The sequence below is a fragment of the Drosophila biarmipes genome, chromosome 2R (assembly GCF_025231255.1).
Source record: "Drosophila biarmipes strain raj3 chromosome 2R, RU_DBia_V1.1, whole genome shotgun sequence".
Classification (NCBI taxonomy): Eukaryota; Metazoa; Arthropoda; class Insecta; order Diptera; family Drosophilidae; genus Drosophila; species Drosophila biarmipes.
In genome coordinates this window covers 10,554,427-10,569,921 of record NC_066615.1, presented here as the reverse complement: position 1 = coordinate 10,569,921, position 15,495 = coordinate 10,554,427, and the positions used below count along the sequence as shown (strand labels likewise).

Genomic DNA, 15,495 nt, shown 5'->3' with positions numbered 1-15,495 from the left:
GAGCGCCCTCTGGAACTCCCGATTTCACTGGGATGTTGTCCCGGATTTGACGGATTTTGTGTGGCCTGGGAAACTGGGAGCCTGTGGTTGTGAATTTTCCGGACTGGCTCGATAAAAAAAACGTCTCTATAGAAAAAAGCCGGCTGGCGAAACAAGTGTTTAAAAGTTTGCCGTTTTTAGGTGAATTTGAGCCAATTTAAGCTATGGAAGCGAATCCAATCTGGTGAGTTTCCTTTCGTTTTCGATTGCCTTTCCGAGGAGGTTGCAAGTACCAAGAAGAAGAGTAGAAGCCTACAATTGTGGCAAAGATAATAGAATTTGTGACCATTTTTGGAAATTACTCACTCTTTTTTAAGTAAATTATAAAATTATCTTTCAAATATGGGCCATTGTATAATGCGATTTTATAGACAGGGAAGGGTGAGTAATGATAGTTTGTTGCCCTCTGAACGTCTTGTTTTAAATGTACATTTTAATGTAATTTTTTTCTGAAAATGAGTGATAATCTCGTACCTGTTTTGTCATTTTTTTAAGCACTTCAATCTCGGTGATTTCTGCGAGACTCAGGTGAAATTTGATTATCTTTAACGGCGCGGACAAACAGTTTCGATGGCGCCATTATTGCCGTAGATCGTTTTGGAATGTATTCAGCCGCCTGTCATGGAATTAATTATTTCGGAAAACATTTCAACTTCATGGTCAGCAGCCGGGCCAATCCTAATCAGCCGACTAGTAGAGAAACGGTCAAGTGTACAACGGAAATCATTAAGCCGAATTCCAAGCCTGTTCACAATGTTATTTGGTAGGTGGATTAATTGATATAATTTAACATGTATAAAAGAAACAAAATGTTGATACATCCTCAATAAATATTACGACTTCTGTTAATAATGTCATCGCTACTTTTAATAATTTCACAAGCATGAAATTTATTTTTAACTTTACGCATTCTTGATTGAGGCGGCTCAAACGGAGGCCCCGATTTCTGCAGTTGAGGTGTCATTCGCGTTACTCGTGGATTAAAAGGGTATAATAGATCCGTCGGAAAGTATCTAATAGGTAGAAGGGAGCGTAACTGTAAGAGCTAGAACAGCCAGACTTGGCATGCAGATTCATGGGCTTCCTGCGCAGCGCAACTGTTGCGCTTACAGTTTTTAAGCAAGAAACATATCCACCTTTTAAAAAATTTACACCTCGCCATTTTCGACATAATGACCCCATAAATTAGGAATAATGCATTCCGTCTACTGTTCAAAACATCCACATAATTTGTAAATTTAACATTTTTGTAAATACCCTCGTTAATTGCAAGACACAGCTATCGATAACATAGCACAGACGTTTAGCAGTGACTCAAACCACAGGTTATTCATTTTGAGATAGCTGGCAACCCTAACGAGAATATATCAAAACAAGACGATTTTCTTGTTGTGAATTGCAAAAGCATAAAATATGATTGAAATAACGTGTAACGATCGTCTTGGCAAAAAGGTAAGTTGAGATCCCAGAGCAAACGGCAATCCCCCTAACACAACACCTAATTCGCAGGTGCGCGTCAAGTGCAATCCCGACGACACAATCGGGGACCTCAAGAAACTCATTGCGGCACAAACGGGCACCAAGCACGAGAAGATTGTCCTGAAGAAGTGGTACACCATCTACAAGGACCCCATCCGCCTATCCGACTGTAAGCTTATCAGCAACCGCTCTACAATGCATATCTCAAAACACACTTGTTCTCCCATTTTCTTAGATGAAATCCACGATGGCATGAATCTGGAACTTTACTACCAATAGATCTGCGAGGGAAGAGTTCCTGCATCGTAACTGTCCCCTTTTATATAGCGTCTTTGATAAATAAACTAATTTTGAATAACCCTTGTACATCTTGGTTGCTTTACCTTGTAAACGGAAAATAAATAATAAAAAAGAATTTAAAGGAGCCCCTTCGAGTACGTCCCTGTAACATTTGGTATTTTCGCATTCTGCTATGGCGTTGCCAGATCGGCGAAGAAGCGTCCGGGAAAATAATAACAAGAATTGGAAATTGCAGATTATTATTCCGCGAAATGTCCATGATTCCGTTCTTTCCCACGCTCAAGGTGTCCGTGGCGAATCGCTATTGGTTGGACATGGCTCCCGCCTCCGTCAACGAGGAAGCCCAGACGCGGCGCTACGAGGACGAACGCAGCAACTGGGTGAGTCTCTCAGGATCCTGAAACTTTGATGACTTATATTAACTAATTGCTCACTGCAGCGGGAGTCGCTCAAAACAGCCGGCACAGACCTCCAGCCACTGGGCAAGATGCTCACCATTCCCGGAATTGAGACTGATGACGAGGATGGTGAGTATGAGACATGGGCCACTCCACATGTAGCACACCTAAACCTGAAAGACCTGGTTTCTAGCCAACGATGACAGCGAGGATACGGACAGTCACGACGAAGAGGACGACGAGACCAACGATCGCGTCATTCCGGTCACCCAGGACTTTTACTCCGCCGACGACATCCAGATGAACGATGAGACGTCGCCCACAGCTCCCTGAAGGGATATCCCCCGGTTACACTGCTCTCCAGTCTCGGAATTTGTCGAGATTCGACTTTCTGCGGCTGGTGGATACACAATTATTTATTTTCGCGTCTTGTTCCCTTTACAAACCGTAATAACAAGTGTCGGATACTTTAGGCTTAAATAAATTAAAACATAGTAAGCAAGTTGGCTGGAGTGCTCTCCACTACAGATTTCCGGAGGCTTAGCTCACTGGTTTAGGACATCAGGGACGAACTGGGATTTCTACTTTTCGGGGCCCTACTTGTGGAGCGCCGCCGTCTCCAGCTTGGGGGCCGGCTTGGAGGCCAGACCCGAGAGCAGCTTCTTGATCTCGGCGATGGCCCGGCCGGGGTTGAGGCCCTTGGGGCAGGTGCGCGTGCAGTTCATGATCGTGTGGCACCGGTAGACGCTGAAGGGGTCCTTCAGCTTGCTCAGCCGCTCGGCGGAGTTCTCGTCACGCGAATCGATGATCCAGCGGTAGGCCTGCATGAGCACGGCGGGGCCCAGGTACTTCTCGGCGTTCCACCAGTACGAGGGGCACGAGGTGGAGCAGCAGGCGCACAAGATGCACTCGTACAAGCCGTCCAGCTTGGAGCGGTCCTCCACGGACTGCAGGTACTGGGCCTTGCCCTTCTTCTCAGTGGCCTCGTTCCTGCGGAGTACGGGCCATTAGTGATTTACCCATCTACAATGATTTCACCAACCCACTTGCGCTGCAGCCAGGGCTGGATGTTGCGGTACTGCTCGTAGAAGTTGTTCATGTCCGGGACCAAGTCGCGCACCACGTACATGTGGGGCAGCGGGTACACCTTCAGGGACTTGGAGGTGTTGATGTCGATCTTGCTGATGCAGGCCAGCGTGTTGGTGCCGCCGATGTTCATGGCGCAGGAGCCGCAGATGCCCTCGCGGCAGGAGCGCCGGAAGGTGAGGGTGGGGTCCACCTCGTTCTTGATCTTGATCAGGGCGTCCAGCACCATGGGTCCGCACTCGCGCAGGTCCACCTCGTAGGTCTGCATGTAGGGCTTCTCGCCGGCGTTGTCCGGGTTCCAGCGGTAGATCTCGAACTTCTTGATCTGCGGCTCCTGGGCCTCCTTGGGCTGCGCCTGCTGGTCCAGCTGGGCGGTGCCATTGCTGATGGATCGAAGCTGGAAATGGGATGATCGCAAGATGAGACAATCGCCCTGCAACCGTTTTCACCCAACCGCCTGCTGAAAAAACGTTTACATAACCGCCAATGCCCGTTGGCCAATTCCCTTAATTACGACGCTCTGGGTTGCATGTTTATCGTCTGTCCATATCTCCCGGTCCCCCGATTCCGCCTTATATAACTGCACTGGCCCAAAAGCCGCCTGCACCCCCGCCCACGCCCATGAATTCTGGCCACAGAGGCAGGGGCCCGTCCGTCCCGCACTCCGCTCACCTGGTTCCTGGCCACCAGGGAGCCCACGCGGCTCAGGATTTGTCTCGTCTCGCTGGCCAACATTCTCGTCGCGGTTTCGGCTGCAATTGAAACGGCACTGCGTTTGCAATTAATAATATTACGGATTTGCTAACAGCAAATTGTTTTTCTTGAAAAGTTGCTCGAACTGAAAGTGTGACCGTGGCAGCAGCGGAGAGGGACCAAAGAAACGCATTAAAAGTGCCAAAGACAAGAGGCCGCACATGGTCACACAGAGTACGCACTATTTTTTTTGAATAGTAAGCCCGCCATTCTTGATCCTATTCGACAGCGAAAACTGCAACTAAAGGATAAAAGTATAAAAAGGAGTATGAAGTTGTAAATAAACTATTAAAATTTGTATATTTCTTTCTAACAGCCCAACAGTTTATCAATAAAATGCTTTGCTCTGCAAACTTTTAATTGGACGTATATTCATTGAATCTAAGCATCTAGGGTTCTTGTTTTTCATACCTTTTACTAGAATTTAAAAGGGTATACTGTTTAATGGGAAAGTAAATGTTAAATGGTGAAAAGTTTCTAAACCTATAAAGTACTCAAATATTTTCTTATATATATTAAACATGTCTAAAAAACCCATGTTTGGTAGTATTTAGTTACTTCTTTAGATAGACAATTTCATCTGAAATGGGGCTGAGACTAACAGGTATCCCCTGATTGGGAAACTGGACAATAAATGTTTTCCCTCTCGCGTGGTAATATTGTTTTGGCATTTGTGAAATCTCAACCTTTACGGGTACTTCCAAGATCCAGGGCCAACTATTATGCAAAACTTTTTAAATGGCGTTTGGCGAACCCCGGGACAACGGCACGACGACTTTGTCAATTGTTCAGTGACCTTTTGTTGTTGGGAAAACTTTTGCGGACTTTTCCCTCATTGGCACCTAGGAAATGGAAAAACCCCAGGTGAGGTGAAAAGTAAGAGTGGGTATCCAGCTCGCTTTATGAGCTGCCGCCTCCGAAGAAAGCGGCGGAGAAAACTTTTTCAATGTTAAAGCAAACGCAGGCAGCCACTAAAGTTGCCGCCGAGGGGCGGTATTCGCATTCGGCCTCAGCCAGGAAGCCACAGCTCCGGCTCCTCGTCCGCCTATTAAAAGAAAATAAAAACAATGAGCGCGAAACTTAAATAAAACCCTTCGAAGAGGGCCAGGCGAAGGATTTTATTTGTGTACTCTGCTTTTATTCGACAAAAACACAAAGGGGGGAAAGTTGGGTCGTAAAAGCAGGTCTTGGATTTATCTCCGTGGCACTGGGGAAAAAAGTAATTTATGATTAAATTCCAAATAAAATGGGCTTATTATTTATTAAAGGTTTATACATTTTTTTACTACCCACAATTTTGCAAATATTATTTTTACTCTGCGGATTAAGAAGGGTTCAGTAAGGTTTGTTCGAACACCATTTAAACATAATAATAATAAAATAAATAAATAACATAATACAATATATACTTACAATCTGGGAAAGTAAAGGAATTGTGCTTAAATATAAGTCTCATTTAACGATTATATTTGATATATTACGTTGCCTATATTAATATTATTAATACCCAGTACTATTCATCATTATTATATTCATATTATTATAGTAGGTAATAACACCCATAATATTTATATTTTTATATATTTATAGTTTCATCCAAAGCTGGTTGAATATATTTTCCTCCGTGCAGAGGACTGTTTTGATTTCTATTTAAGAGCTGCTAATGCAAATGCCAATGTCTGGAGAAGTTCGGCAATTAATCAAGGGCGAGAGGCTGCTTCCCAACTGTTGCCTACTTTTGCGGGCCGAGAAAGATGGCCGGAGTCAATGGGGCTGGTGGCAAGTAAGCCCCCTGAATGAATGGCTTATGAGCCGGAATGGCTGGCCACTTGGTAAATTTTGTGGGCCGTCGGTCTGCGTCCCTTTAACTTTATTCGCGTGTGCCATTTTCGGAGTGACGCAGGCCACAACGGATACACACCGCATTTGTTTGCTTTAAATCTTAATGTGCCCTCGGTCGAACTGCCAGCCACTCAATGATTTCAGCTTAACTGCGGAAAAATGATCGATTTGTTGATATACCGAACATTTGTTTGCCATTCGTGGCCGTGCCAGTGTGTGGGTGTAAAGAGATTGAATAACTCGGCTAACAATAGACGCAAGCGGCCCAAAAATAGCAACTTTATTCGCACATTTGTCTGGCTGCGAGTCTATTGCTCCCCCGTACCTCACGGGTGGCGTACACACGGATACACATCCGTGCTAACTGTGCGACAATATTGCCAAAGTTTTGTGTATTAAACCGCCATTCATAGTACGTCATTTCCCCGGGGTGCCATAAAAAATAGACATCCACTCCGGCAGAAATGCGACAGACGCGTCCCCTCATGTAATTCAACACTGGCGGCAGGGCGTGGGGGCGACCACTTGACGCACTTTCGTTACATGTTTCGATGAATTATTTATGGACAAATCCCCGCCGAAAACTTCGATGGGTGCTCGTTATACACTTGACACTCAATATGGCAATAAAACGCCCGAAAATCCACGAAAATTAGCTCCCATTGCCAGCGTTTTGATATTAGCAGGATAATGTGACACTTTAATTTCTATAAAGATGGATTTCAGCACTTCTAACTTTGGAGGTTTAAATAGGAAAAGGTTGGGCGAAACCGACCTACCCTAAAATGTTTTCGGCTTTATTAGGGTCTAGGGACGTTGAAGAGATTTCGGTTTTAGCCCAGTCTTCCCTGCCAAAAAATACAACGATAGAGAGTTACAAAAGTAATAAACCTTCCTTAACATATACTATTTTTCTATTACCTCAATCGTTATTCTCCTTTTAAGTTCTATAGAGCACCACAGTGCATTCAAAATGAATACCTTATTTCCTGCTGAGATCTCTGGACTTTTTAGGATGCGTATTCAACATTTTAAAGCCCTCTGTGAGTGTAAAATCTTGTCGTGGGACGTAATTTTTATGCTTCCGCTTTATTTGTTCTTGAATGCGAGCAAATTTTAAAGCTTCTCCTTGAGTGAGGCAGACAGAGCGAGCCTGAGAGCTGAAGCACCTGAGTGCAAAATAAAAACCAAGTACAAACACAAAGACTGTTGCCTCTGGCAATCTAGCGCAGTTCGGCTTGCACTTTCCACTGGAGAAATTGTTGATGGACGCTTTTTAATTTAAGCCAACTCAAGGGCTGTTGTAACACGAGTAAGGTGTAGGGAAAACAAGCGCGATGGGCAGAGTCGAGTTGCCGGCGAAACTATTTATCAACCTGATAGCGACGGGGCCGTTGACGGCAACAAAGATGTCACGCGGCTCAGAGCAACTCAAACAAGTTATCAAAAGCGCATCAAGCGGGACAGTTCGAGAGGGTCTCCATTGTTGTAGTGTCCTTTTTTGTTTTTCTGGTCCTCGAGGCACGCACAGGACGATATCTCGGATGGCGGCACGTAGCGCAGACTTATATTATTGCTCCTGTTGCTGCCAATACTGCTGTTCCTAGTACAAACGTCGTTGGGCCAGGCACGAGCGGAATAAATGAAGTTGTCTGCTGTCGAAGGCCCTCAAAATCAAATAAGGCCTCACTTTAATACCCAGGATAAAGCTGGCCAAATGTTCTAAGAATCGGCACAACGATGAGTGCCAATAAACTGAAAGAGCCAAGATAATAGGATGCAGGTGAGATATGAAATTCAACTTCATTTTTTGAAGTGTGTTTTATTTTTCAAGGAATACTTTGCAGCAGATGCGTTACAGGTGTCTCAAGTTCCGTTTACATGTTTCCGTTTTCTCGGAATTATTGTTAGGAATTATGACTCGATATAATAAAAGTTTATTTACTTTTCTATTTTATTGAAGGTTTTTCACGAGGATAAGGAAGAAGGAATGAAACACTTTCATAAGGTCTAAAACTGGCCTTGAATTTTACAAGGCTTTTTATATAATTGAACCCTTACTATGTATATTATTACCTTATTATAATGTTAACTTATTTTCTTCCAAACAGGATTAATTTCTTTATTCCACATGACATAGTACACTGGCTTTAAACTTATTATTATTTTATTTGAGCCGAGAAATGTAGGGCAACTTTCGTCCTTGATGAGCATCTCAGGGTGTGCGTAAATAATTCAAACTAATTTCCCGGACTACGGAGAAAGTATTTATGAATAAGTGAGCCGCCAGTGGGTCAAATATAACTGCTCGCCGGTCGGCCTTGGACATGCCGCTTATTTGCCCTGGCCAAACAACTCGAAGTCCTGGGCAATATTTGTACATTTAATGGCCGCCGGCTGCCTTGATTAAATAAGCAAACAAGGCGCCTAGCCCACAGTACACAATGCACAACACAACCGAATGCGATATTTACACAATATTTGTTTATGGGCGGGGGCGTGGCTAATCAAACAGCCTTGGAAGGGGGAGCAGGATGGGGTGGAGGCTGCTTGGTCCAAGGACGTTATGGCGTCTCCCAAACGATGTTAATGCGATTTTCATGCGATAAGCGTGGCATAAGCGCAATAAGCTACAAATAATCAGCCGCCTGACAGGCACCCCGTCACACCTGGGCGAAATCCGCAATCAGATTCCTGTCCTCCATCCCTAAGCCTTAAGAGGACCCAAACCCGGGCCACGTTCAACTTTCTACGAGATGGCTTTAATGGCGGTGCTGCCTGTGCGCCTTGGAACCCCAGAAATCAGCCAAGCAGGAAGGGCACAGCCCGTTTATTAACTCGCCCGGACAGCTTGCTTAAACTGCCGCAGTGCTTATGCAAATGTATGTAAAGTGCTGTAGTCGGCCAACAAAAGCGGAGCCAAAGCAAAACCCTCCAAATGAAGTGAGAAAATAAAATTAAAACTTACACACTCAGTTTCAACGCCTTTCCTATCCCATTCAAATAAAGAGAGCCCCATTCCGTGCCGCTGCCGTGTGGAGTTAAGCGATAAATTTCAGCCAGTCAAAGCCAGAAGAGTGCCGGAAAGCCAGTGGTGGGACAGGTAAGGCCGGGAAATATTTGTACTGGCTGGGTAAAAGGTAGGTCCTCAGAAGTATTTAAAGAATACCCTGAATAAATTCATCCAAGGCAAAGATGGCTTACTTAAAAAAAATCATGGTTCATCCTGCGTCTTCGTCTTGAAATGAATAAATTGTAATGCTTGTCTTATACATATATATATCTATTCATCCAGAATCATCACCTTTAAAGGATTTAAATTTACATGTTTACATCATAATATATATATCTCATATATATTAGAAATATTTATTTTTATGCTGGCTGGATAAGCTAGTTAAGGATGGTCTTGAAATTTTCATCCCAGGCAAGGATGGTTTACTTTAAAAAATTCCGGGTTCATCCAGCGTCTTCGTCTTTAAATGACTAAATAGGGAATGCTTTTCCTTTAATTTGAAATTAATATGGTTCAGTTCGAATAAAGTTCATCCAAGTTTAATAAATTATAACTTTTTATGCTCATCAGATTTTTTTGCTTACAAGTCAGGCAAAGATCTGCCATAATGAGCTCCCATTTTATAATATAAAATAAATAAATCAGTAAAAGTTCTATAGCTTTTCGTATACCATCTCTAAATTGTTAAGTTAAATAATGAACCTTTGTACAATCGAACCTGAGGAAGGTACAACCCCTAGATACAGATACTGGTTCATCGCTGGCGAAAGCAAAGACTTCAGCCACAGAGGTGTGCAGGCGAAAAGGTAAACAGAATGTAAATTGGTTTCGGTTTTCCAATTCCGTTTTTTCCATGCTGCCCAATGCCGTCGCATGTGGCAGATGGTGCGGCGTTCAATGCACCCGATACGATAGGGTGCTCCCCCAGTCGAAGAACCCGTTAGGGTTCCGCCGTGAACGCCATTGAACTTGCCACCTCAAGGTGCCACATAGCGGAGCACGATGGGTGTGTGGCTCGACAGTTCAGCCCCCATTAATGGCGTTCCGCCGCCTGGCCATTAATTAATCCAATTATCGGGCGATTAACGTCCCAATTGAACATCAAGCATCCGCCATGTGGCGCCGCCTGACAGCAAATAATGAGAGTTTTAATTGCAACAGCAAGACGCTTGTGAAAACGCATTGAAAGCCATGCCAAAATCGATTAAGTGTGCAGTCCGGATGCGTTGGTGGCTTCCGTTTGCTTCCGCTGTGTGGAAAACCGGAACGAAAAGCTGGCCCAAATGCAAATTCACTCGGACAAGTGGCGGGCTTCATGCGGGTCTGCCAGGGCACTTTTCACCCGGGAATTTAATCAGAAAACAATTGCATAAAATTATGCTCAACAAAGCGAGAAATTAGTTTTTTACTGGCTCTGCGAGGGGCTGCATGCTGCGAATGTCTTCTTGCAGTTGACAACATTTGCCAGTTGCCAGTTGGCCAAGGACAAGTCGACCCCTGGCGAAATCCTGGCACGAACTCAAGGACCTCCTACGTAAAGGCCCCACCCTCTGCCCGTGTTTGCTCTGGCACTTTTGTTGTCCGACACGATGTCTTGATTTTCAAGAGACTTAATTATTAAAGCAGCCTCGGAGTCTCGGCCAGCCGAGGCACAGAAACCCTTCTGCCAACTCTAGCCGGAGCTTTGGCCAAATTGAATGCGTAATTATGAGCCATGAAAATTGTCTGGCTGAGCAACAGCTGCCAAAAGCGAGCGACTCGTCGGCAACGGGGACAATTTGCTGCGACGAGTTTGTTGGCTAAAGTTAATTTTAAGCACACATTTCACTGAGCTCATTAAGCACACAGTTGGTTTTACTCCCAGTCTCAGTCTCAGTCCCATTTCCATTTCCATACCCATTTCCAGAGCCATTCCCTCCTGGATCCTCTGATGACTGTCCTCCCACAATTGCGCCGCGTAAATCGCGCGGATAATCAAGTTTTTGGTTGAATGCAAATGACAGAGACGACTTTGCGTCTATTAACTTTTGATTTGCGGGGATTTGGCAGGGATTGTCGTTACTACGAGTTTAGTATTTACGTCGGAGCACCAGGAGCATGGCTAAGTATCTGGGAGTTCGGTTTAGGTGGGGAAACACATGGAATAATATAAATACACAACGAATAATATGCTAAAAAGTACATTTTACATTCCACGCTACGACCTTACTATACGATTCGTTGTTAAAACATAATAACATAATTTAAAATAGAATATAATAATTTAAATTGAAAATTTATATTAATTAAAGGATACTTAGAAATTAATTTGCAGGGATTGTTTTTCAATTTAATGCGATTTGAACTGGTAACAGTTGTTACTAAGAAATATGGTTGGTTATAAATTGAATTTTACATCATACCTACTTTATCCATTCTCCGCTAAGAGTTTAGTTACCCTTAATAGCTAGTCCTGTAAGCCTTTATTATACACTTATAATCTGAAATCATCACAGGCATCCACCAATATCAGTCATAAACAGCACAAAAAGCGACTTCGGTCGTCCACAAATGTATGCTACAGTATTAAACAGCTTTGGGAATTCGGCGAGACCATGCCAGACTTACGAGTGCCTTATTAGCCAGTCATAACATGGCCAATAGCCCTGGTGTTCCGGCATGAACGTGTGCTGGCCTTACCTCATTTATCAGCTAATCAAATTACAGGGCCATAATACGCAAACATTTGCATTAAGCGGGGGAGACGGGAACATGGGGCAGCTTTAATGGGCAATTTGCGTTAAACGTTGATTGAATAACCGTTAATGCAACTAAAGAGCATGTGTAACGACTTGCCACGCCCACATGCGTCTCCCTATACTAATGACATCAGCAGGTGGGGGCCAAGTGCAATCAGGCCATAAACACGTGCCATCAACGGCTCGGGCCAAACTGACTGACTGAGTGCCCGACTTTCAGAGTCCCCGGGAAAATCCACGACAACAAGGACTTCGAAAACAAAGTTAACGCTGTCGGGTCGATCAATGTGCAACAGCATTTTCTGCTAATGGCCAAGGCAGGCAGACAGGAAGCGCCATTAGTACAGGTGCCACAATGCGTTGATGATGGAAGGAAAATGCATTAGGTCCGTCGGAGATCCCGCCCTCAGCCGGCGAGCCCAGGCCGGAGTTTATTAAGAACGCATTTATCATAATTACCGACTTGTCGGGCTCTCTGTGTCTGGCAACTGATGGAAAAGGCACAGACACAGCAGTGCCATCACCGCATGATGACATATTCAACAGGCAAAACGGCCGTAAAATTCCTGGAATTTCATTTCAGAATGGCCAGCCCCAAAAAATGTCTATGATGGTCCTGTCGACATGGGGCGAGCTCATAAAAAATGCGACAGGCAGACACCAGTGAAAAAGCAAAAGTACATCTATAACACAAGGGAAAATAATCACATTGTTCTATTATATCATTTGTGTTGATAGAACTCTATTAATTAGAAGATACCTTTATTGAAAATGGTTAAAAAAAAGGGATGAAAAGTGAGAGCTCTTCTAATTCATAGTGTGGTCCCCGTACAGACTTCAATACAACCAAACACTGCCTACATATCAAGGTTCTTTCTCAGTGTACTCTTTTGCAAAAGAAAGAACGAAGAATTTATACGCGTTGTGGGCAGGCTGTGGAGCTGGAACTGAAACTGGGAATGATTCATGCGGAAATAAAGGCACTCGAGAGTGCCGTAAATATTGTGGCAGCGACCACAGCAACACCACCAAACGAAGGCCCCGGAAAAAGTGCGAAAACGGGGCGGAAAACAAAAGAAAAGCTTTGCATTTTCGCACCTTTTCAGGTGAATCACACGAGTGAATCGCTTGATTCATTTGCTACCGGTGACAAACCGTCACACAAATGTCCATGTGTCCAAATGTCCAAAAGCCCGAGTGTCCACACACCACTCTCCATTAAATTTGCTTGTAGTTTCGGCGCTGTCGGTGGTGTGCATTATTTAATTGACATGTTGATTGTTTCGCATTGCGATTCCATTTTATGTGCAATTCCAAGCAAGTGTATGATGGTCGTGGGCCGTCGGTCCGACTGCCTGACGGACGGACAATTGCCTGTTGAAGTGCTGGCCCACTGCGACGACTCACCAAAATCACGCTCAACAGTTTGTTGCTCCGCGGACTGAATCGACGGCGGGAGAGCGAGCAACAAATGTTGCGGAAACATGCTGATTGGGCCAAGTAAAATATTTGGGTAAACAAACTCATTTAAAATTGGGTTTCAAATCATTTGGCGCTCAGCGTTCGTTTTAAAACGGCAGCAATGTGCGCATTTTATAGGGGTAGATATCAATCATATATCATATCATTTCCAAAAAATTTCAGATTTTGACATATTTCCACTCAAAATAAATATATAAAATCATATTTTTATACTCTTGGGGAAAATCTATAAGCACTTTTGAAATATATAAACAAATATTCTAAATTAAATTTTCAACAAATATACCCATTTTTTTCTATTATTTGTTCTTATTCTGCTTTTTTCGCAAACTGATCTTTTTTTATGGCTTAGTATGTTTAAATATACTCTTAAAATCATACGGTATGTGTATGCTCGTTTAAAGCAACATTGGAAAACCCTATTAAAATGATTAAATTATTGTTCTATTGTTCTACTGTATACTTACGGAAAATATGTCTTAACAAAAGTTTACCCTAATTTTCTAAATTTTTCTAAACCACAAGCATAGATTATTTTTTTAGACTTTATTAACAACACCAACATATATAAATGGGTTTCAGCCACATCTGGCTACCACTGTGCTGGGGATTTGTCAAACTTGTTGCTAAAAAAACCCGCCAAAATATGTGAATGGAAGTGGGAGTTGGGGATCGGGGGTGGCCAAACAACAAGGCCAAAAATACCGCACCGCAGCCGTCAACACTGCAGTCATCGGCAATGAGTAATTTTCAGCAGTCCGCCCAGAACCCACCTCGGCTCCTGCCGCCCAGTCTCCTCCGGGGAACCCACCTGCGAGGCGCAGGACAGGAGCGTGGTGAAGAGAGCCAGCCCCTCGCTCGGAAGTCGGGAGTCGGAAGTCGGCCAAACAGTTGCGACGCGACTACCAAATGAATCGGACGCGCCAGCGCTTTAGTGGAGCTTCAGAACTGGGATGTTTACCCAAAAACTGTATATCAAGTGCTTGAAAACCTTTTGAAAAAGCGATTCCAGTGTCGGTTTAAAGCCAGTTCGAGTTTTAATATTTTCTAAAATCCTGTGTTGGTCAAACATTAAACAGTGAATTCTTCGTTGGTTTCTTTTGGTTGGCAAGTGTTTGTTTCCTAGATACTAGAACTTGAGTGGCTTAGAAAGATCAAAGTTGGTTTTATTTGAATTTTCGAAACTCTGATTTGGCGTTGGCATTACTTGCATCTTTTGATCCCTTTCGTCAGTCAGAGGATGCGTAAGTGTTTGATTCCTTTTGATTGCTTTCACACAATGACCAGGCTAAATGGCTAAGTTTTCCTCTTTGCACTGAAAAGTTAAATCACATTTATTGTGGCTCAAAGTTTTGCTTTCACTCGGCTGCTTAATTAAAAACTAAGTTTGAAAGCCCCCCCCAAAGTGGAAATTACATGAAACATCTGTTTCCTGAGCGATTTCAAAACTTTCCCAGCTCCTTTAACCTCCATTTCGGATACTAATTGCACTGGGCTGGCAGGCGAAAACTCGGCCATTTGCGGAACACGTCCGATGGAGGATGGTGGTGACCCTTATCGAATGGGCCCACGCAGCATTGACAGTATCGACAATATCAGTCTTATCTTCCCCTGGGCCTTTGTCACCACTTCCATGCGATACATGCGAGTACGTGCAGCCATATAGCGAGCGACACGTCAGAAAATGCGGCATACTTTGGGGCGCCTCCGCCGGCCAAGGTGGCGTATACTTAATTATTCATACGATAACCGATGGCTCCTCCCGCGTGTCTTCTTTTGAGCCGACATTTGTGTAATTGCAGGTACTTCCTGCACTCACTTCTCCCCATGAGTGACACTGCATTTCCTTCTCACAGAGTGATGTATAAATTATGGTTTTCCATTGACGCAGAAAGAGAAAATACGCAGCCATTATTTAGGTTATATGGGTTATAGATAGTGCAGCCAGTGAGTAAACAATACAGCACATTAGGGCGACTCGAGTGAGGATCGTGGTTTCTCGGCTTGGTAGTCTGGGAAATCAGCATGCCCATTGACAGCGCGTTAAGTATACGCCGTGTGTGTGGAGTAATCTATTGTTATCTGGAAAACTATTGTTAGATTACCAACCCGTCGGTTTGCTGGCATCAAAGCTTATTCATAACATTTGCCTTTGTTGGGCGACTCAGACACCCACAGGACCACACATTAGGGCCTTCTGGGCAGCTGTCAGCAGTTGGCAACACGGCGGGACTTGGGGAAAACCCTTTTTGGCCAGTCCAACAATGGCAGTCCACATTAGTTCGCAGCTGAAAAAATGTAGAAAAGGGGAAAACTTTTACATCTGCTTTTGGCATTTTATATAAATTATATTACATTCCAT

The 15,495-nt window shown here is 43.9% G+C and overlaps 4 protein-coding genes and 1 long non-coding RNA gene across 6 annotated transcripts in view; 4 read left to right on the top strand and 1 right to left on the bottom strand.

Moving 5' to 3' along the window:
• Positions 1–3: 3 nt before the first annotated feature.
• On the top strand, positions 4–896 carry LOC122818187 (uncharacterized). Its single transcript, XR_006367686.2, has 2 exons — positions 4–223; positions 535–896. It is a non-coding gene; the product is annotated as an uncharacterized LOC122818187 (long non-coding RNA).
• Positions 897–1,348: 452 nt separating this feature from the next.
• LOC108030403 (ubiquitin-like protein 5) lies at positions 1,349–1,884 on the top strand. The gene is made up of 3 exons (XM_017103288.3): positions 1,349–1,491; positions 1,549–1,687; positions 1,754–1,884. Exons 1-3 carry the CDS (start codon positions 1,453–1,455, stop codon positions 1,795–1,797), a joined length of 222 nt encoding a protein of 73 aa, XP_016958777.1. The 5' UTR covers positions 1,349–1,452; the 3' UTR covers positions 1,798–1,884.
• A 105-nt stretch (positions 1,885–1,989) lies between these two features.
• LOC108030402 (anaphase-promoting complex subunit 15A) lies at positions 1,990–2,718 on the top strand. The gene is made up of 3 exons (XM_017103287.3): positions 1,990–2,198; positions 2,258–2,345; positions 2,410–2,718. Exons 1-3 carry the CDS (start codon positions 2,070–2,072, stop codon positions 2,547–2,549), a joined length of 357 nt encoding a protein of 118 aa, XP_016958776.1. The 5' UTR covers positions 1,990–2,069; the 3' UTR covers positions 2,550–2,718.
• LOC108030401 (succinate dehydrogenase [ubiquinone] iron-sulfur subunit, mitochondrial) lies at positions 2,615–4,165 on the bottom strand. The gene is made up of 3 exons (XM_017103285.3): positions 3,975–4,165; positions 3,263–3,699; positions 2,615–3,206 (listed from the first exon to the last, which is right to left on the bottom strand). Exons 1-3 carry the CDS (start codon positions 4,035–4,037, stop codon positions 2,813–2,815), a joined length of 894 nt encoding a protein of 297 aa, XP_016958774.1. The 5' UTR covers positions 4,038–4,165; the 3' UTR covers positions 2,615–2,812.
• Positions 4,166–14,035: 9,870 nt separating this feature from the next.
• LOC108030126 (rap guanine nucleotide exchange factor 4) overlaps positions 14,036–15,495 on the top strand; it is a 41,859-nt gene continuing 40,399 nt past the window's right edge. Inside the window, exon 1 of one of the 2 annotated variants that reach the window (XM_050887104.1) lies at positions 14,036–14,236. The gene's annotated coding sequence lies outside the window, so the exon portion shown is untranslated. Of the gene's footprint in view, positions 14,378–15,495 lie in introns of both variants that reach the window. The other variant, XM_017102830.3, reaches the window with a different exon arrangement.